This window comes from Sinohyriopsis cumingii, chromosome 2 (genome assembly GCF_028554795.1).
Source record: "Sinohyriopsis cumingii isolate HCF-2022 chromosome 2, ASM2855479v2, whole genome shotgun sequence".
In the NCBI taxonomy this organism is placed as follows: domain Eukaryota; kingdom Metazoa; phylum Mollusca; class Bivalvia; order Unionida; family Unionidae; genus Sinohyriopsis; species Sinohyriopsis cumingii.
This window is the reverse complement of record NC_142962.1, coordinates 138,841,154-138,862,884: the sequence shown is the minus strand read 5'-3', so window position 1 is coordinate 138,862,884 and position 21,731 is coordinate 138,841,154. Positions and strand designations below refer to the sequence as shown.

At 36.4% G+C, this 21,731-nt stretch overlaps 1 protein-coding gene across 1 annotated transcript in view; it reads right to left on the bottom strand.

Moving 5' to 3' along the window:
* Positions 1–21,731, bottom strand: part of LOC149805925 (TATA-binding protein-associated factor 172-like) — a 182,310-nt gene that overhangs the window by 16,506 nt on the left and 144,073 nt on the right. Inside the window, exons 36-39 of the mRNA XM_089950707.1 lie at positions 16,761–16,898; positions 12,733–12,810; positions 9,671–9,800; positions 7,912–8,003 (exon numbers count right to left, since the gene is read on the bottom strand). Coding sequence (XP_089806833.1) covers positions 7,912–8,003; positions 9,671–9,800; positions 12,733–12,810; positions 16,761–16,898 — 438 coding nt within the window. The remainder of the gene's footprint in view (positions 1–7,911; positions 8,004–9,670; positions 9,801–12,732; positions 12,811–16,760; positions 16,899–21,731) is intronic.

Below are 21,731 nucleotides of genomic sequence, written 5' to 3'. Positions count from 1 at the left end.
TTTGTAAGGGACCCATAAAAAGATGGCCAAGCGGGATAAGTCCGCCACCGCATTGAATAATCCGAAGAGTTGCAAGAATTCTCTCGCTGAAATCCACGTCCTGTTGGAAACGGACTTGATGAGTTCGACGATCCAGATTACGCGAGCGCGAGGAAGCTGTACCAGATTCAGATCGGTGAGAAACTCCATACCCAGATGGACAAAACGCTGAGATGGACGGAGATCAGACTTTTCCCAGTTCATGAGAAAGCCTAGATGATCTAAAAGTGCTAAAAGATCGTTTCTGCCTTTGAGCAGAATAGAACTTACCATATGTTTCTGGAGGATGTCGTCCAAGTACACTGCCATCCCTGTAGATGAAGTTGAGTGGAACAGGGTGATGACGCAATCCATAACCTTGGTAAAAGCCCAAGGGCTGATGTTGAGGCCAAAGGGTAGGACCTGGAACTGATAAACGGCGTCGCGGTAAGCGAATCGGAGAAATTTCCATGACACGGGGTGGATAGGGACGTGAAAATATGTGTCGGTCATATCTAGACTGACGGCATACTCGTCCTGCCAGATGGAAAGATGGACTGATCTCGCCGTTTCCATCTTGAATTTCGGTGGTAAAATGTATTGGTTGAGGCGACTCAGGTCGATGATCGGCCTCAACTTGCCTTTTGTCTTCTGGATAAGAAACAGCCTGGAATAAAAGCCCGGTGATTGCGGTTTTTTTTCCACAATCTCCACCGCCTGTTTTTCTATGAGCGACCATATCTCCTGTTGTAGAAAGGTATCCTTCTCCGGATCGGACGGTACGTCCATGAAGAGGGGAGAGAAGGACAGGGGAGGGGGTTGGATAAATGAAATCCGAAGTCCCTCCGAAATGACCTGGATCACCCAATTGTTCTGAGGAAAAAAGGTGGTCCAGTGGTCCTGAAATTGCAGGAGGCGGCCGCCCACAGGTAGTCTTTCTGCGGGTGGTGGAGAGGGTATGTCAATTTTTAGGGTTAGGAGGCTTGAAGACGGAGAAACTTTGTTTCTTACCGCCTCTGAATGGTTGCCTCCTAGCTTGATTAGACTGTTGTCTCCTGGCATTGGGTTGGGATCTATACTGCACATTTGATTGTAAGGATCCCTTGTCCCTGGTCCGCCAATCATCCCTCCACTGTGGCAGGGGCTGATTTTTTCTAATCGCCTGTGAGGATTGGGCGGCAAGTTGGAGGGGCAGTTCCTGAGCTGCCTGCTTCCGAACTTCTTCAATTTTTCCTCCAAAGAGTAAAGGCGACCCAAACGGAGTCATCCGTAAAGCCAGAGTATGATGGGGCTTGAGCGACGTGGACCGCAGACATGCGTCACGTCGTATCAGGTCTAAGTTGGCAGAAGCAGTCAACGCATTAGCCATGGAATGGTGAGCTGTCCTGTTAATAACTCTAGCAATCCGGGCCGTCGCTTCCCAAGCGTCGTCATTGTCAGATTTTTCTGCGAGTCAGAAAAATGGCTAATGAAGCCAAGTCTAACATTGAAGACGTAGCGACTACGTTCCGGACTAGCTTTGACGTGGCATGGAACACATTTTTGTCCACTTTGTAAAACAGTGGAGTGGACATGTGAACTGCTACCATATTTTTGTCCAGGGCGGGAAGATCCGTACTGAAGGCGTCTGAATGAGTTTTGTACCAGCGACCCGAGAACGTCGCTGGTACTTGGCTTTCTGAAAAGAACGCCTTAGCATTCCCCGGATCACCTATTCATCCTGATAGATGATCAATGATCTCCTTAATTTTTCCGACTGGGGAAGGAGCCGGAAGGACGGCGTCTCTTCCTCCCCGTCAAGATCAACAGACGTCTCAACTTTGTAGTCTTGAGTGGCGGTAGGAGGTGGAGGGCATTCTGAAGTTGCCAACACCCTATAAATTTCTTCCACTGCCGCCTTGAAGCCAAACTCAGTCCGTTCCATGGTTGGATCTGTGTACGGCTGATTTGCAGGAGTTTCATCACCCTCACTGTGTGCCGAGTCGTGTTCTGTAATAGGTTGCATTTCTGGAAAGTGGCATAGATGACGCGATTCCGTCATCCTTAACACTGTCACTAACTCTCCCTTGTGGATAAGCCATGAACATATGGACGGCCGGCCCTACCGGCTGGTTTGTCTGGCTTGTGGTCAGTCTGAATGTTGGCGACGGTCCTGCTATCACTGGTACCGGCTGCTCCAATGGCCTGGCTGGACGGACAGATTTCTCACTAAAATCTCCGCCATAGTATTGGTATGTTGCCGGCGGTACAGCTTGACGGACGGATTAATCACTAAAATCCCCGTAAGTCATGTTTGGTCAGACCGTTTTAGCAATAGGGTCCCCATGCTGGGACAGCCGGACGGCTGGTGACGTAGATGTTGTATAAAGAAATGGATCCAATGGATCCGGTAAAAACCCCATGCGTCCTGACTTACAGGCCTGAAGGCCATGCTCAGACATGCGGGGGTACTTACGCCCACTGGGTAGCCTAAAATTGGGGGAACATTCCCCCAAAGAGTCAGAAAAAGCTGTGGAAGCGAGCAAGGGAAATAAGGGTAATATCTGGCCTGATGTCAATAGCTGCGTCGTCGTTTTCTGGACCAAACGATGCATCTGTTCAAAGTTGGACTGTTGTACCCTGTCAACATTATTTTCCTCCATTGCCGCTGATGTTACTGTGGTTGACGGTTGCAAACGACGAACTTTAGGTGGGGGGGGGACCCCAATGTCCCCCACAAGGCTCGCAATGGAGGCTGTCTTCGGATCTATACCGAGGACATCAATGCTATCTTTCTTCGACTTATTCCGTCTATCCCTCCCTTTTGCTGCCTTCTGGAACTACATCAGCCCACGTTTGCTCTGTCCAAATATTACACACGCTGCATGGTATAGATGATGTACACTTGGTACATACAATACAAGAGTCATGGTTGTCTTCTTTTTCTTTGAACTTTTTGCATTTCATGCATTTGGTTGACATTTCTACTGAAACGACACAAGAAAAGAAAACAAAGCACAAATTATCAATTCAGCATGTTATTAATTTGCTAATACCACAACCGTTACTAACAGAGTAAGCAAATTTAGTCAGTGTCGCGTTCTTAATTGACAACACGAGTTCTGCGATAGCGTGTGTAACATGGTCTTCAGTAAATCAAATCCGTAAGGGTGACAAAGTCACTCAATTTTGAAAAAAATTGTTAAAATATTGTATACAACCTGTAGAAGAATGATTGTCCAACACAATAAATCCAAATTTAACTTCGGATGGTCCAATTTAACGCTAAGATGGCTTGGATTGTTTGGAGGTATAATGTACATGTTATCAGTACAAGCGAAGCTTAAAAACTAGTGACACCTGGCGGTGGCAAGGGGAGGTAAGGGGCAAGAGTTATTGCCCTTTGGTCTATATGAGAGAGACCGAAAAGACGAATTTTTGTCTTTTAGTAGGGCTGGATTTGAGAGGTAGCAGGCTTATATCCCTAACGTTAATGTGATCGGGGAATGTATTTGAAGGAGAAAATTCAGAATTTTGTGAAATATCCCCTCTGCCTACTACATGAAAATATACTTAATAATGAATAATATGTTACATATTTTTCCTTGCTGTGTGCAAAAATAAGCCATCTATGCAGCCATCTAAAGTAGCATATAAGAATGCATTTTGCTGCATTTAAATTACCCCCATATGGGAAACCTCAGCAAAATATCAACACCAAAATCAGTGGGGAAAAACAACCAATAAACATGACAATATATGATCAAGGTAGATGTTTGGATACAATATTTCTTATTTCAACATTTTAATGTATAGGAATATTTATTATGCTAGTATACATACAATTTTACCCCAAATAGTGAAATATCATGCATCTGCATTTGTGACCACTGACCCTAGTGACCTTGAAATTAGTTTCTAATGGTAACTTTTGAGGTCTGAATCCTATACATAGGAGAAAAAAGTAGCTAAAATTTCATAATCCTATATATTACCATTACTAGGGTTAAAAAATGTGTGCATAATGAAAACTGCATTTTTCTAGATATCCATCTGTAGGAAAGAGGGGATGGGAGTCATGTTTCATAAAGACTGATTTTTTTAATCATAGTTTTCTCCTAGAAAAGGTTTTATTCTGGGATAAGTTTAATATCAATTAAAATCAAGAATAAATCTAAAATTTCAAAGAAAGCTTGAACATCATATAAAGCTCACTGAGGTAGCACCAAACAATTTTCAGCGATTGCCAAATTAAAGGATGTACCTTTTCATCCATTTTCAAAATAACACTCCATAACCATCAACATGTAAACATTTTAAAGACATGCACAATAAAACTGATGCTTCTATGATTATACTCATTAGAGTCACACCAATCCCCTCACCACAGCTGTGAAAATCTCCAAAACCTGCAATTTTCAAGCCAAAAAGAACCAATATTAACAAAATTGTAGACACTTCAGAGGAATGTGGACCGTTAATGGACTGATTTACTCACTATACAAATTCTGGTAAACAGAGCTAGGAGAAACTGGGTGCTGCTTATGTACATTGTAAGTCACAACTTATTTTAAACCTGGCTAGCACAAATCATACATTACTGACACCACTGTAAATAATGAGGGAAAAACATGGAGATAAAATATGGATGTTTTTACAGTCAAAGAAGTACCACATCGCCATTCATATAAAACTGATGCTACCTATGCCTTCTTAATGTAACACCTCATATCAAATCTGGTTTAAATCCATAAAATCCTTAAAAAGTTATTGAACAGAAACCAAAGTTCAAAGTTCATAAGCACCAAACAATTTTTCTGGAAACAGTGAAAATCAAACTAGGTAATCCTGATGTAAAAGCCTCAAATCAAATCTGGTTTCACTCCATTAAAACCATTAAAAGCTATTAAGTAGAAATGAAATTTGGAATCGATGGGACATGGCACAATATAATTGACTGATATGGCAACACTATATGCTCTCTCCAAATATATGGTAGCTGCATGCAAAATGGCAGAATTATCAGGCTCAAAAATAGTAAGATCATGAATGAGAGACCCAAGTGGGTCTTTTATCCCTCACCCTGCCTGACATCTACTTCAAAGCCCAAATGCAAGATAAAGCAGATAGCCAAGAAATCAGAGTCAGATAGATGCTTTCTGTAGAAATTTCTTCCAGTGCAGTTAATTATATGTAATGAAATTAACTGTTTCAATTGTGTTCTTTTTTGTTTTATCTTCATTCATATTTGATGACATATCTGCATTGCTTGTCCAATAATGAAAGGACTTTATGCCAGGATGATTTCTGGTACAATTATGTTAAGCAGTTTTTTAAAAGAAGTCATTCAAGTTTTATCTATTTCTAGCAACAACAGCTTTATTTGATGGCAGATTAGAATCATTTGTTGCAACTTCTAAATTCTTCACACTGGGATGATTTATGTTAAGTCTGGTTTATTTCTCAAGTGTTGTTTTTGAAAAGGAGGTGTTGTAGGTTTTCACTATTTTTAGCTACAATGGCCATATCAGACAAATCAACATTATTTGTACAAAATTAGAAGCCCTTCATTTAAGAGAAGTCATTTAAATATGTTTCTATGTTTAATATAGACAGTCACACTTAACTGGTGGATTGGCATCATTTGCATAAACTGAAAGCCCTTTATGCTTGTTTTCTGTCAAATGTGATGAAATTATATTCCGTTATGCCAGAATGCTATCAAAATTGGTCAAATTCTGTTAAGCAGTTTTGGAGGAAAAAGTCACTTACAAGATTTTCTAATTTTAGCAATGACAGCTGTATTCATTGGTGGACTGGAATTATTTTTAATTACTTTGAAGTTCCTCATGCCAGGATGCTCTCTTTCAAATTTGGTTTAACTTTGTCGGGTGCTTTTGAGAATAACTTTAAAATGTCGAACTCTGATTGAAGACAGATAGATAGACTATGGAAGGAAAAAAAATGATGCAAAACAAATGAAGGGTCATACCCCAAGATCACATGGCCTTATGGCATGGTGAGATACAAATGCTGAAAATTCAAGAGAAAATCACACCTGCCTTCTGCCATGAATGCATTACATTAGGAGGAAAGTAAATAACAAATATTCCTTGGAATCTCACCTGCATATTGCATTTACTTGAAAAATACCTCAGATATATTGTGGCAATACTAACTACTCAAAGAGGTTGTGATCATGTCCCAAGACATGTAGCAATGACAATATTTGCCACTCATGCAACATAATCTGACTGATAAAAAACTATTTCAAATTTTGTTTAAAACATTTCAAGAATAACATTCAAAATGAAATGATGTCTGGCACTGGTGGTTAAAATGCCTTGATAGACATTATTTTTAATAACTCTCATTATGGGGATATATTTATTTAGCATGCTAGACATGTATGCCTAACAATGTAAACTGTTATCAAACCATTATTGCTGCAACCAAGTCTCATGTATGCCTAGCAGTGTACTGTTATCAAACCATTATCACTGCTATCAAGTCTCATGTATGCCTAGCAGTGTACTGTTGTCAAACCATTATCACTGCTATCAAGTCTCATGTATGCCTAGCAGTGTACTGTTGTCAAACCATTATCACTGCTACCAAGTCTCATGTATGCCTAGCAGTGTACTGTTGTCAAACCATTATAACTGCTACCAAGTCTCATGGATGCCTAGCAGTGTGCTATTATCAAACCATTATCACAGCTACCAGATCTCCTTCAGAGATAATAGTATGCAAGATAAAATCTATCAAGAATTAATGAATTACACTAATAAGAATATATGTTAATTATATGTAGCATGGTGACACTATGTACAGTTTCTGTGATACAAGTATACTAGGTAAAATCCAGCAAGTCACATGTATTGACAGTTTCTGTGAATTATATGTACCACTGTGTACTTTTGCATGGCCATCCCTAACATATAAATCTATAACTATGGTTGGCTGTGAAAAAAGTGTAAATCTGCCTATCAGCAGAAAAATGTCAAATTAAAATAATAATAACAAGAAATCTCTTCACAGAACATAGATGACCCATCAAAATGGCTGAAAACTGACCTAAATACAAAGCTTAATTATGGTGTGATGAACAGATGGATGGACAAATGAAATAGGATTTGCCCTATCACTGTACAATAGACACTCACAGTAAAAATTATGGACAAGGATAATATGATTTGCCCAATCAGTGTACAATAGACACTCACAGTATAAATTATGGACGAGGATATAGGATCTGCCCTATCACTGTACAATAGTCACTCACAGTAAAAATTATGGAATAGGATTTGCCCTATAACTGTAAAGTAGTCACTCACAGTATAAATTACGGACATGAACAGGATTTGCCCTATCACTGTACAATAGTCACACACATTATAAATTATGGAGAAGGATAATACCATATTCCCAATCACCATACATTAGTCGCTCACAGTATAAATTATGGACAAGGATAATAGGATTTGCCCTATCACTGTACAATAGACACAGTATAAATTATGGACATGGATAATAGGATTTGCCCTATCACTACACAAAATTCACACACATAATAAATTATGGACAAGGATAATATGATCTGCCCTATCACTGTACAGTAGTCGCTCACAGTATAAATTATGGACAAAGATAATAGGATTTGCCCTATCACTGTACAATAGACATGCACATTATAAATTATGGACCCAGAAAATATGATCTGCCTATCACTATATAATAGTCACGAACATTATAAATTAAAAACCTCTGACATTGCATTATTTCACCATTTGATTTTTTTTGGCCATACAAAATGCATAGCTAAACTTCATGTAGAGTACATAGGATATTAACTGAACATCTAAACAACAACCAACTGTGATGGCACTTTGATAAACTGTAATTAATACAAACCCCATTATCTTCTCTTCCAATGTGCCACGAGTTACGAGTCGGTATACATTAACAACCTTTTTCTGTCCTATCCTATGAGCACGATCCATGGCCTGTTGGTGGGAAAGAAGACAGCATTTACATTCAAGACTAATTTTACTTTAATACAATTTATTTTCAGAGAGTGTAACTCATTTATTCAAAATATTCGCTAATCTCTCATAAAGCACTCTGAAACATAATTCTTTTTTAAAGAAAAGAATGTAATAATTTGTAAGTTAATGCCACACATGAAATATTTCACTCAAAACTTGTGTATTGTAAATACATTAATAACTGATTAATGCATGCACATAGGAGAAATTGGCTGAATATTTGGACCAGTCTTTTCTTCTTTTTGTAAGAATATTATATGCCGAGGTAGTTGAAATATCCCACTTTGAACAACTTAAGATTGTCAGCTTTCTTTGAGCGGAATTTCATTCCAGTCAGTAGATTCAGCAGTTCTTGGCTTTGGTAGTTTCTAACTGATCTTAATGAGTACATAGTGGTGGTACTACTGATTTGGACAAGCAGATCACTCATGCTTTTAAAAAGTGTTTAAAAAGTGTTAAACCATGAAGTGCTTAATAACCAAAATACATCTACAATATGAAATTCTTCTGTCAAAAGGAAGCCAGTCTAAAGACTGCAAAATGTCAGCAGATGGTATCTTTGGATCAACATCTGCAATCATTACCAAGTGCTTTCACACAATTGTCAAAAAATGTGTTTGCACAAAGGAAAGTCCTATTCATACATCTGCAGACTTAATTAAATTGCCAAATATGAAACTTATCAATTGTTAGTTTAAACTCTTGTCAGAATTTTTTTTACACTTGTACGGAGCCTGAAATCTTAACACAAGAAAGCAGGTCCAAAATCAAGGACACTTGATTTAATATTCAAAACATACCATGCTTTGTAACCTGTCTGGGCCTGTTTTTGAATTATTGTCAAAACGGTGGAATTTGTTGAAATCACAATGTAAATAAATGGCAGAGAATGAGAACAAAGAAACATTAAAATGTGCAGTGCTGGAATTCATTTTTAACCTTCAACTGTATATCTGGCATTGCTATGAAGAACACAGTTGGGGAATTGCATCATCAAATGGCTAATAATTTAAGCCTTAAATTCTTCAATGGAGGGAACATAATTCCAGAACTAAATCTTTCAGTGTTTACTTTTAGAATATCCCTTGCAAGATGAATAGACAGGAGTGGCTCCAAAGATATGAAATGTACAATAAAGTTTGACTGAATCACATAAATTAAAAACAAATGTGGAAATAACTCATATAATAAATTCTAACAAAACTCTTATAGGTTCATAAAAATACATATCAAGGTTCATAAAAACATTTCAGACTGTGCAGGACATATCATCTGGACATGAAGTGTGATGTGGTCAATACAATATTCAACAAGTGTTTCTGACCCTGGCATCTCAACTGTGCATGTATGCTGGTCACTTTATTTTCGGCCTAGTTTGTTAAATTTTATTTTCCATCTCTGTTACACAAATGCCAGAATTAGACACATTTGAGTATCAACCTCTTAATTAGGTGGCAATCAGTAAAGTCCAGAAAAATGATGGGAACATCTTGGGCACAAATTCATCTAACAAAGTCTGTCTGTAAAACTGATATCTTAACTCAGAGTTCATATTTCTTTGCTATCAGAATTTACATAGAAAACAATCAAGTCAACAAAACTGCATTTTTAAAAGAATGGACTACCTGTAAGTCCTTCATGGGATTCCAGTCATGCTCTACAAAGATGACAGTATCAGCTCCAGTCAGATTCAGTCCAAGTCCACCTACATGTGTGGTCAGAAGCAAGATATCAATGGATGGATCATTGTTGAACCTGGAAATATGCATGATTTCATAACTCGTTTATCACTGGCATTCAAATTACCAAAAGCTGATATTTTGAAATCAGTGATGCATTTAATGATGTGATTTAATTATTTTTTTCCCTATATCTTTTATTTATGAAAACAATTCCTTTGCATTGATAAAATTTATCAGGTATTTCTTTTCCTCATTTTTTGTGAATTCAATGATCAGCAGTGTGGTTTTCCTAAGTGATGTTTATTTGGAAGCTCTAAGAATGTAAAGTAAAATATAACTGGGCACAAAAGGTAAGGAAATGTTGAACATTAATGTTTTCCATCTGCCAAAAATCCCCGATCTGATGGTTTTATTTTCCTCTTGGGATGAAAATATAAATTTTTCAACATCATGCAAATATTAGTTCTCATGATTTTTAAGGTTCCATTTATTTAGAAAATGTCATGTTAAAGCTTTATGAAATGGGAAGAAAACCAGAAATCTGTATGCAGAATATTGTTACTTATTTACCTCAGAGTGAAATGACCTAAATGTAAACTTTAACCAATGTGTGATTAATGGATAGTTGTACAAGGGTAACAAACTATGTTATGGTGGTCAACAGTGGTGGGGGGCATACAATCCAAGAGAAGACTGTTCTTCTGTCCTTTGGTCATTTTTACGGCTGAGTATTAAGACCATCTCTTATATTCTTCAGAAACACTAACATAGCAAACCTGGCAACATAACTATTTTCTTACATGTCTAAGTTACCATGTTTACAAGATATCTGTACACGCAGTACAAAATCTTTGTCATGGCCTTTGACCTTGAACCTGATCTTATGGAGAAAAACAAACCAAATGAACTTGTCTCAGACAATATCAGGACATAGCCTTATGTTAAGATTTATTAAATCTGTAATTTATACTGTTTGGGGAAAACAATTTTTTCAAGAGATCTCATTCAATGTATTCTTGATATAAATCTATTCATACTTTGTGTTATCATACTCACAAGCCATTATAAAAAAATATATGAGTCAAGACTGTTGACCTTACAATCCGAATGCTATCAACTTGTTCACTGAAATTCAACTAAATACAAAGTAGTCTGGTTGATATTAATTTGTTTATGTCAATGTCATTAACATCAGGCTTTCAAAATTCCTTCACAAAAGTGTGGATATGTTGGTGATCAGATCTGAACTCTTTTCTTTCAGAACCAAATAAATTGTCCTTCAAAATGTGTTTCGATGAAAAACCATGTCAGTACTCCTATTCATGGCTGAGGACAAATAATAACAATATTTTCAAGATGGTCACTATGGTGCCATCAGATACGCACCATTTTAATTCAAAAGCAGCTACATGTTGGTATAACAGTATTTCAGTGAAAACTCCATATCAATAGAACCTTCTGTTCATGATAGGTAGAAATATCAAGAGTTTCAGTATGGCTGTGAAGGTGGCAATTTTCGATGACAGATCAGCACCCTTTTAATATCGGAACAACTATATATTGCAAGAAAGAAGTGTTATGTTGATATATTAGTATGGCCATACATTTAATAGGAGTGGCTCTTAAAAGGCTTCTTAAATTTTGGGAAATCAGACTGACATCATTTTGCTTGAGGACCATATAAATATAGTGAGAAGTGTTTTAATTAAAATCTCAATTCAATGCAACCATCTCTTGAGAAGGAGTAGAGATAACAAGAATTTTTACATGGCCACTATTGCTCTGCACCATTTTTTAATGGTCCTACTAAATGTCATAACAAGTTTTTCATGGTGACCATAAAAGAGCTCAGCATGATTTTTATTTAGGATTAATTACACAGCATATGAAGTTGTTGGATGAAAACTAAATATTAATATGGACATCTGTTCAGAAGGACTAGCAATACCAAGATTTACAATACTGCTACCATGGTGGCCATATTGTAAGTCCGATCAGGACCAGTATTTTACATAACTAACTGCATACAAAAAGAAGTGTTTTAGTGAAAACTCCATATCACTATGAATTTCAATTCTGAAGTAGTGATAACAAGGTTTGAAAGATGGCCACCATGGCCAAGACATGAGTTTTGATTTTCACCATTTTCAAGGTGGCCATACTGATGTCCATGCAGCACCATTTTTATGTAAGGCCAACAAGACTATAAAACAAATGAATGTGCATAGTTTCAAGTAGTTCCATGTTGTTTAGGAGAAGCAGAGATAACAAACTTGTGATGGCAGATGTACAGACAACAGATGATGAATGATGGACTACAGGCCATAGTATAAAACTCTTTTGGTCTGTGACCTGGATAGCTAAAAATATCAACTTCTTGCCTGTATATAGGTCATAGATACCAAAGAATCTTCCCTACAATGTGAAGACCTAAACATTTTTGAGGTTCCTGTAGTATCCACTGAAACTGAATCGGACTACAGATGAAGTGTTACAGAGAGGCCAATTTAATTTTTCACTGATACAGTCTACAGAAGAGGCAGTGTTACAGAAAGGCCAATTTAAGGGAGTTCACTGATACAGTCTACAGAAGAGGCAGTGTTACAGAAAGGCCAATTTAAGGGAGTTCACTGATACAGTCTACAGAAGAGGCAGTGTTACAGAAAGGCCAATTTAAGGGAGTTCACTGATACAGTCTACAGAAGAGGCAGCATTACAAAAAGGCCAATTTAAGGGAGTTCACTGATACAGTCTAAGAAGAGGCAGCATTACAAAAAGGCCAATTTAAGGGAGTTCACTGACACAGTCTGCAAAGGAGGCAGTGTTACAGAAAGGCCAATTTAAGGGAGTTCACTAATGCAGTCTGTAGAGGAAGCAGTGTTACAGAAAGGCATATATCATGGAATTTCACAGATATGGTCTGCAGAGGAGGCAGTGTTACAAAAGGGGCCAGTTTAAGTTTCACTTTAATTAGTTTTGCTTTAATCTTTTAGCTGACTGCTTACCTGTGCACAATATCATGTCTGCTGCCAGCAGGTATACTTCCATCTAGACGCAAATAAGTCACACTCGGCATACAAGCTCTGCAATGTAAACAGCCAATGTAATCTTTTCTAAAGTACAAATAATTGAATTTATAATGCACATAATAGTTTAGGCTACAAATCTGTGGAACAAATTCTGGTTACCATACACAAATCAATTTCTAGTGTTGACGGGTATGGTATACTATGGTAAAACAACTTCGATAGACCATCTCTTCTAACAGCAAAATGTGGTCTCCAAAGACAGATTGTTTCTCAAGACAGGTCAAAACACAATGTAACAGTCATTTGGTGCATTAAGAATCCGCTCTCATGTGATAGGTTATCTTCCAAAACAGCAGTCTCTCAAGACAGGTTTTATTGCATTTTCTAAATTTTATAATCAGTTGCTGCCAACATACAGTTATGTTCATTGTCTTTACAGTACTAAATCAAACTATTATTAATAAAATGTATTGCAAAAAAATAAAATGACATTTTTGGAGAACCCTTAAAAAAGAAGTTTTAATATGAAAACTCATTCAGATGAAAACATGATTAAGAGCTGACAAATGTGAATCTGCTGCAAAAGAAGGAAAGTTATTAGAGGAGTTTAAAAATAAATCTCATTTGAAATGAGTACATATATTAAATTAAATTCATTAAAGAACAAGGATCATTTATTTTAATCAATAAAACTGCAAATTAAAAAAAAATAACCATGAATTATTGCCCATCTGCATCAGTCTTCTCATATCACATGAACATTATAAGTCACATGATCAACATTAGTTGCTGATATAAGCTGAATGATATTGCCAAAAATGTCATATTCTTAAGATACTAATGCTCTGAGTACTAATGATCATGCAAAAATACCACCTGTTTTTTAAAATTAAAATATGTTCTTCAATAAAATTTATTAAATCACAATACATTAAGAGTCCTTCCACTACCTAATGAATCCAGACCTTGAAAATGGAAAAAGATGTTAATGTCTTTGGACTTGTTTTAGCACTAAAAATGCTCAGTTTACAGAGATATTAGGCAAGTGGTCTACCCTTGCTGAGAGAAAATGGCACCAAATTTCATCATTTCTCAGTTACTAATGGAGCAGAAGTGCATGCTCTTCTAGGAATATAACTGGAGGACTTGGGAAGAAGTGGACATATTATCATCAGTAAGTCATTATTCAAGAATATTTCACTTAAAAAATTTCTTCAAATACATTACCCAATCATAATAGGATTGAAGAATAGGTCAGAAATAATGGGAGTTACCTCCCCATAACATATAGTTGGCCCATAACATAAAAGCAGCAGCTCTGAAACTTGATTGAGATATGGATTAAAGGTAGAACAATACAGATATGTGGGCTTCATGGGAACAATTGTTGCTCTGGTAAATCAAGCAGGAGTAACACATGTTACAAAGCTGCTGAGGGACTTGGAAAGGTAGCCTGTTAATCTGCTATATGCCTGAGAAGTTCAATTTAGCCTTTAAGAGACGTAGAATGTGGGATTATACCTCTATCCCACAGCTTGAATAATGCTGGTCAGCAGGATGTTTGGCGCAAACACTAGGGTGGCAGCAAATGTCCAAAACTCATGAATAAATATGGAGATTATTGTTTTGTAGGCTGGGTGAATATCCCAATGAATCCAGAACATAACAGCCAAAGTAGAAATATTGTCCTTTCCTTCACTGACAGACAAGAACAAAGAAGGAATTTTTTCTGTGATTTTGGTATGTTTCAAGTACAATTTCAACATCATAGATCCTTGCGACACATTAAGAAGAAGGGTCCAATGAAAACAAAGGATTCAAGACAGTTACTTTTCCATTAATGGAGACTGTATTTGGTAATGAAACCAGCAGGGTATCCACATATTATGCCTGCTAAGACTATAGTGACTAGGACAATGGTTTGAAAGGTGACTTGATTCACCACATTAAAATTGATGGTAGGTTCCATTTCAGACAAAGGGCCTTCAATTGAGAAAAGACAAAATCTTTTTACTGACCTATATTGTCACTTCCATACTGAATGAATGTGATATAAACTGTGGAATGGCAGCCCATAACTGTTATCAAACGTCTGCTAAAAAAGTTACAGGAGGCAGATGGCAATTTGTGGGACAGTTGCTTTTATATAAATGATGTTTCTCTGCTTGCACCATTTGGAGAAGACTCTGTTTCTCCTCATATGCATTTAAATGGTGGGCTTTCACATTTAAGTGATCCATTTGGTCATAGAAATGTTTCTTTCTGAGGGACTGTTTATGACAGCCCCCCACCCCCATGCAGGCTGACCATTTATGGGTTGAGAGGGAAAACCTGCACTGATGGAGAGAACAGGCCTTTTCAACCTTATCTCTTCCACTAGATTAGGAGGTCATTTATCCAAGATTATTTCCGCTTACGGGGAACAATTCAGATCAGTATGCATTCTGATGCCCTTGCCTTCTGAATAACCAGAGGAATCAGATGGGATGGAGAAAAAGTGAATGCACTGAGACCTTTCCAAAATCAGTGAGATCTAGGGTTAGGACCTTAGCATTCCGCCTCATCCCAAAGAGCATCACTATACATCAACCCAAACAGATATAGATTCTATTCAAATCTGGGTGATAAATGGATCATTCTGTGCGAAACACTTGATTTCACCTAGACAGCATGTCTGAGAGTCCATTAAATGTGTCTGGGATGTGGTGTACTTGAATGTGGATTTGCTGGTGATGACAACTGTAACAAATTCAAGAAAAAAAGAGGTCTGAGGACCTGGATCCCAAGCCTTTGGAAGTAAACTGACTGACTCAGAGGCACGCCTGTTGGAGGTCACAGTGGTGGAATTGAAGCCATGTTCAGTTTACTGAAAGATCACCATGCAGAAAACATTGAGCATGGAACCAAGAGCTGTGACAAACAGCCACAGTGACAGTTATATCTCCCATGTATTATATGGGGGGGGGGGGAAAGGAATATTAATACAAAAAAAATTCCATTGAAATGAAAAATCAGTCAAGTATCATGCTAAACTTATAGTGAAGTGAATGTTAAGAAATGAAATAAATGCTTGAAGAATTACTGAAAGAATTTCAAAAATTATCTTATTTCTGAGAATAAACAACTGTTTACTTGAAATACATGTACGTTGCAAGAGGTCAAGTACTCGGAGAATGTGTGAGTATTAGAGATCATTAAATCAGAGTATCAGAATATCAAAATTTTTGCTTACAGTACGATAACTACACAAAGATACAAAATATTCATCAGGATGGAGAGAAAAGATGGAATATACTTCACCTGTGATTAGCATTCCTTGGATCATTAAAACTTGAGACAATCAACACAGAAGTTGTATGAATGTGTGCGGCCTTTAAATAAGCATGATGCCAAGGCAGAAGCTGAAGTAGTAATTGACAATTTATGGCATTTGGTGTCAATACCTCTATTGATGGGGGAGGGGAACTACTCTCATACCTTCAGTATGCAAATAATGTATTAATATTTTTAGTACTAAGAAAATCCAAATGACTTTCATTATAGTCTTTCTCTGCTTTGGTGGACTGGACATGTAAGCAAGTGAAACGATCCTAAAGTATTATTATCGGATAATGTATTTTGAAGAACAAATAACCATGCAGTACAATCAGATGACTTGGACACATTGCCTTTCGAAATGGCAAGACATCATCAAAACATTACAACTCATTATTTTGCATTATAAAATTTGAAATATTGCAACAACTACATCATATGGAAGCTTACCTTTGTTTTTTTTATTGCTAAAATTTGCTTTATTAGTTTTCTATCACAACCATCATACTTGCAAAATGCAAAATTAATTTGTCTTTTAGACACTTTTACGTAGCTCCCTGTGATGCTACACTTTAAATAGCCCTGAAACTAGATTTACAAACAGACATTATGCCAGAAAATTATAGTGATTCATCTAAAAAAACATGCAATGTCAAACTAAAGCTGACAAAAAAAAAGTTAGACTATACTTGAGAAGGTCTTTCTCAACAATTTCCAACATGCTCTTCAGCTGACAGAAAAGCAGGACTCGGTGCTGGTTTACCACAGGTGTGTCATCTGTACTGGACTCACTTACTAATCCAATGCCACAGTCATTCAGCAACTGCCTGCAAAGACAAGATATTACAGATTATGTGAAGATGTTAACTTGAGCAAAGGAAAGTTTATTGATTGGCAAATTCTTTCCCATTGATTCAGACATTTGTTGATAGTTTTGTTGTCTTAGCTCTGATGGGAATTCCATGATCAAAAGTTACAGCTCCATTTTCTTGAAACATATGAGTTCCAATTCAAGCACAAAATTCCATCACATGACACTTGCAACAAACCTAAGCCACTGACATTTAGCAAGCAAATGGAATTCAAAAGTATCCTTTAAGCTGTACTTTCAACCTTTGCTTGTGTGGAGTTCCTCATTACTTAAGTTTCTGGACTCTGAGCTTGACCTTTAGTTTCATGCCAATTTGTTTTTCTTTTGAAAATTTGCAGCCAGAAATACCTGAAAAAGCATTTATAAGCAGCTGCTTCCAAGACTCTAGCAACTACTGTCCATTTGATTTGCTTCAATTTTTTTGATAACAGAAACCATAGCCTGGTCCTGGGAATGTTGTTTTACAAGGCACATCAAGTTTGGGATTGAAAGGCAGTGCTGTGAGAGTTGACAAGGTAGTACAGAAAAGTAACGAAGAAAATATATCAAGTCATATCTTTTATTAAATACATTGAAAAACAAATCATATTTTGAAAGAATGTTACAATAGCAACTTGGTTTTACATAAGTGCATCATCATTGTTGATGTTATATCTATTAGAACATCATAAACTTGATGCTGACAATTTAACAAGTTCCAGATATGTCTGCCTAATGTACATAATCCACTATGGGGTTAGGTAATTTAATATGTACATAATCCACTAGGGGGTTAGGTAATTTAATATGTACATAATCCACTAGGGGGTTAGGTAATTTAATATGTATACAATCCACTAGAGGGTTAGGTAATTTAATATGTACATAATCCACTAGAGGGTTAGGTAATTTAATATGTACATAATCCACTAGGGGGTTAGGTAATATGTACATAATCCAGTAGGGGGTTAGGTAATTTAACATGTACATAATCCACTAGGAGTTAGGTAATATGTACATAATCCAGTAGGGGGTTAGGTAATTTAATATGTACATAATCCACTAGAGGGTTAGGTAATTTAATATGGACATAATCCACTAGGGGGTTAGGCAATTTAATATGTACATAATCCACTAGGGGGTTAGGTAATTTAATATGTACATAATCCACTAGGGGTTAGGTAATATGTACATAATCCAGTAGGGGGGTAGGTAATTTAATATGTACATAATCTACTAGAGGGTTAGGTAATTTAATATGGACATAATCCACCAAAGGGTTAGGTAATTTAATATGTACATAATCCACTAGGGGGTTAGGTAATTTAATATGTACATAATCCACTAGGGGGTTAGGTAATTTAATATGGACATAGTCCACTAGGGGGTTAGGTAATTTAATATGTACATAATCCACTAGGGGGTTAGGTAATATGTACATAATCCAGTAGGGGGTTAGGTAATTTAACATGTACATAATCCACTAGGGGGTTAGGTAATTTAATATGGACATAATCCACTAGAGGGTTAGGTAATTAATTATGTACATAATCCACTAGGGGGTTAGGTAATTTAATATAGACATAATCCACTGGGAGGTTAGGTAATTTAATATGGACATAATCCACTAGGGGGTTAGTTAATTTAATATGGACATAATCCACTAGGGGCTTAGGTAATTTAATATGGAGAAACATGGCATGGCCACATCAGAAAAAGCCTCAAAGTTTTTAAGTGAAACCCACAAGTCCTGATGTGAAAAATACATTCTCTGAGTTTATACATTAAATGGTGAATATAGTTTAATTTCCTTATAAATACCTTTTCAACATTTATCAGGGTTCTATTTTAGTGTCTGTATACTTGCATAATGAGAGTTAATCGTGGAAAATGCTCTTGCATCTTTTTGCAAGTGCTAAATGTTTTAGAGATATACGGCAATTAATTAGATTTTTGTGTGGCCACTTCATCAAAATGCATGATTCCCAAATGTGAAAAGAATCTTTTATTGGCACCAATTCCTTTACTGTGAGCCATTTTAACATGTAACCTAATACTAAAGCCATACATGTACCTACTGATAATACAACGAACTAGGACACAACCATTTTATTTTCTAGGGAAAGCATATCTTATTTGCACCAAAAACTATTTTATTCAAAAATATATGAAAATATTCTCCAATATTATCTTCGTTTAGGTGGAATCTCTTACTTTGTCTCCTCTGATGCCTTGTTTAATAGGATGGCTGATCACAGATATTTGTGTCACATGTAATCCTCCTGATCCCCTACAAATACAATTGTTGTCCCTATTGTGTTTTTTTTCAATCTGGCGAGATTGACTGTTTATGAATCTCATGGTTAAATTTTTTTTTAAAAATCAAAATGCATAAATTTGGTTTTAATACGCTTCAGCATTTGTGATTAATATTTGTGGTAGAAGTAACTATTCACAGGTACCATGTGTATATATATATATATATATATATATATATATATATATATATATATATATATATATATATATATATATATGCATGCTAATTTCTACTATCTCTCTTTGATTTATTTCAATTTTAGCATTGAATTTCTGCAGGTTTTTTTTAAAACCTTTGTAAAATGTTATTATCCTGTTTTCCAGTATCTGCTGGTTTATGGATTTCAAGATTACTTGTTCAATGCTGAGGTCATATTTCCTGGAGTTCAGTCATAATTGGATATAACAAATCTTGTTGGTTGCTTTTCAACTTTTTTCAAGTTCATCTTTTAATAACTGGGAGAAGAGGTCCCAAGCCATAAAAGTACTGTCTAAAATAGGCCTAATTAAACTCTGGAAAGCCAATTCTTTCACATTTTTTCTTCTTCTGCAGGCAAGATGACAAGTTAGGTTTTAAAATGCCTAAAGTATGGTTAGCCTTAGCTCCATTTTCTGTCAGATTGCTAGTACCATATATACTCACTTATAAGTCACATGTAACTCCTAGCAACACTGAATCTGATCTGCCATTGCATAATGTGCTGGCAGATCAGGGTCTATTTTCATTTGTTTTGCTTACTACTTCTAAGAAACTGCATATACCTTGATCTGTTAGTGGATTATGCATCAGCAGATCTGGGTCTATGTTGTTTGCTCTATTGCATAGACTTAGATCTCTCGGTGCATTATTTGGCAGAAGATCTAGGTCTGTGCAGATTGCAGTTGGACTCATGAGTATATTTATAGTAAATGTGATGCCTAATTATCAGATCTGGTTCAGATTGTTAAAGAAGTTCCATCCAAGGAATATGATACATATGCTATGATATGTATTTCTTGTCATTTGCATGATGTTCCATTTTTGTGGCTTGAATATCATGCCCAATTTTATGCCCATTAGAATTCAGACTTCAGTTATAAATAAGTATACAAAAAATCTATATATAGAGTTTGTTACTTTGAAATGATAATAAAGATTACAACTGAAACTGACATAAAAGTATTTTGATCCATTTTACTTCAAAACTCCTGGCATGTATTATAAATTAATAAAAGTAACAATTAAAAAAGATAATGCCATTGGAAACAGGATCTTGCAAGTTGAAATTTTCTCCATTCACAAAAAAATACCAAGAATGAAAAAATGTTAAACTTGAGCCCTGTTCATACATAGATTTTCTGGTTCAAAGATGTACACAGACAATAGAGAAATTACTTAATTTGACATATCCCTTTTTGTCATGCCTGCCTTTAATTTACCTTTGGAGTGAAAAACCTCAACATTGCGTTTAATCTAAGATGTGAACATGTGGATGGAGATACATTAGGATGGTCAAAGGGATGTTTAGCTTCTGCCTTGAAGGGCTTGCCAATAAATTAGTTAAAGCTCACCATTTCTTTCCAGTAAAATGTGTCTTCAATGATACTTACCTGATCATAATGTCTTAGGAGAACTACTGCAACCTTACTTATCCAACCCCTCCAGGCAAAGAAAGCTCACAGTTACCTGACCATATAAGTGTCTGAAATAGTGATCTCCCACTGATGCAGAGATTGTTGCCTAATCCTGTGAATACTTCAGTAAATACTGTAGTGGATAAGATGCTCTTTTAGAAGAATATAACTGTTAGGAGGCAGGGCAGGTGTATCCATATTATGACTGGGTTAAGTATTATCAAAGAAACATTTCACTATAAAAAAATGTACTTCTTCTTCAAATACATTACCAAATCATTATACCTTGGGAGAATAGGTAAGCAGTGGAGGGAGTTACATTCACTTACCCCACAGAAGCATATTTTTTTACTCCATATCCAAGGCACGACTTTTATAAAAGGGAAAAGTTTACCTCCAACAAATCCAGTGGAAGTCATCAAGCTGCATTCTTTGGAGGATGAATGACCTTGAAAGATAATTTATTGTACTGTGAGGATATGCTGCACCAAGTCTAGCTGAGCCTTCTGGGATGAAAGATCTTGGACGCAGATGCTTGAGAAAGTTTACGCTGACCTCCATCCCATCACTTAAATGAAATGCTTGTTTCTGCCCTAACTTCATCAGCCAAAATGCATAGAAAGTTCATTTGATCTTGGGTTAATTCTTGATATACATAGTGGCTAACCCATCTTGACGAAAGTGCCTGTGTTGATATATCAACCTTTCCCTTCTTTGAAAAGTTAAAATAGAAGTAGTCTCCCTCAATGTACCTGGTCTGTTCTTTCCAGGTACCATTTCAGCACTTTCACTGGGTCCTGAAGACAACCTAGAGATTAAGGGGTCCAGAATAATTGAGGTTTCAACATAGAAGACTGATTTTCTATGAGCCGGAACC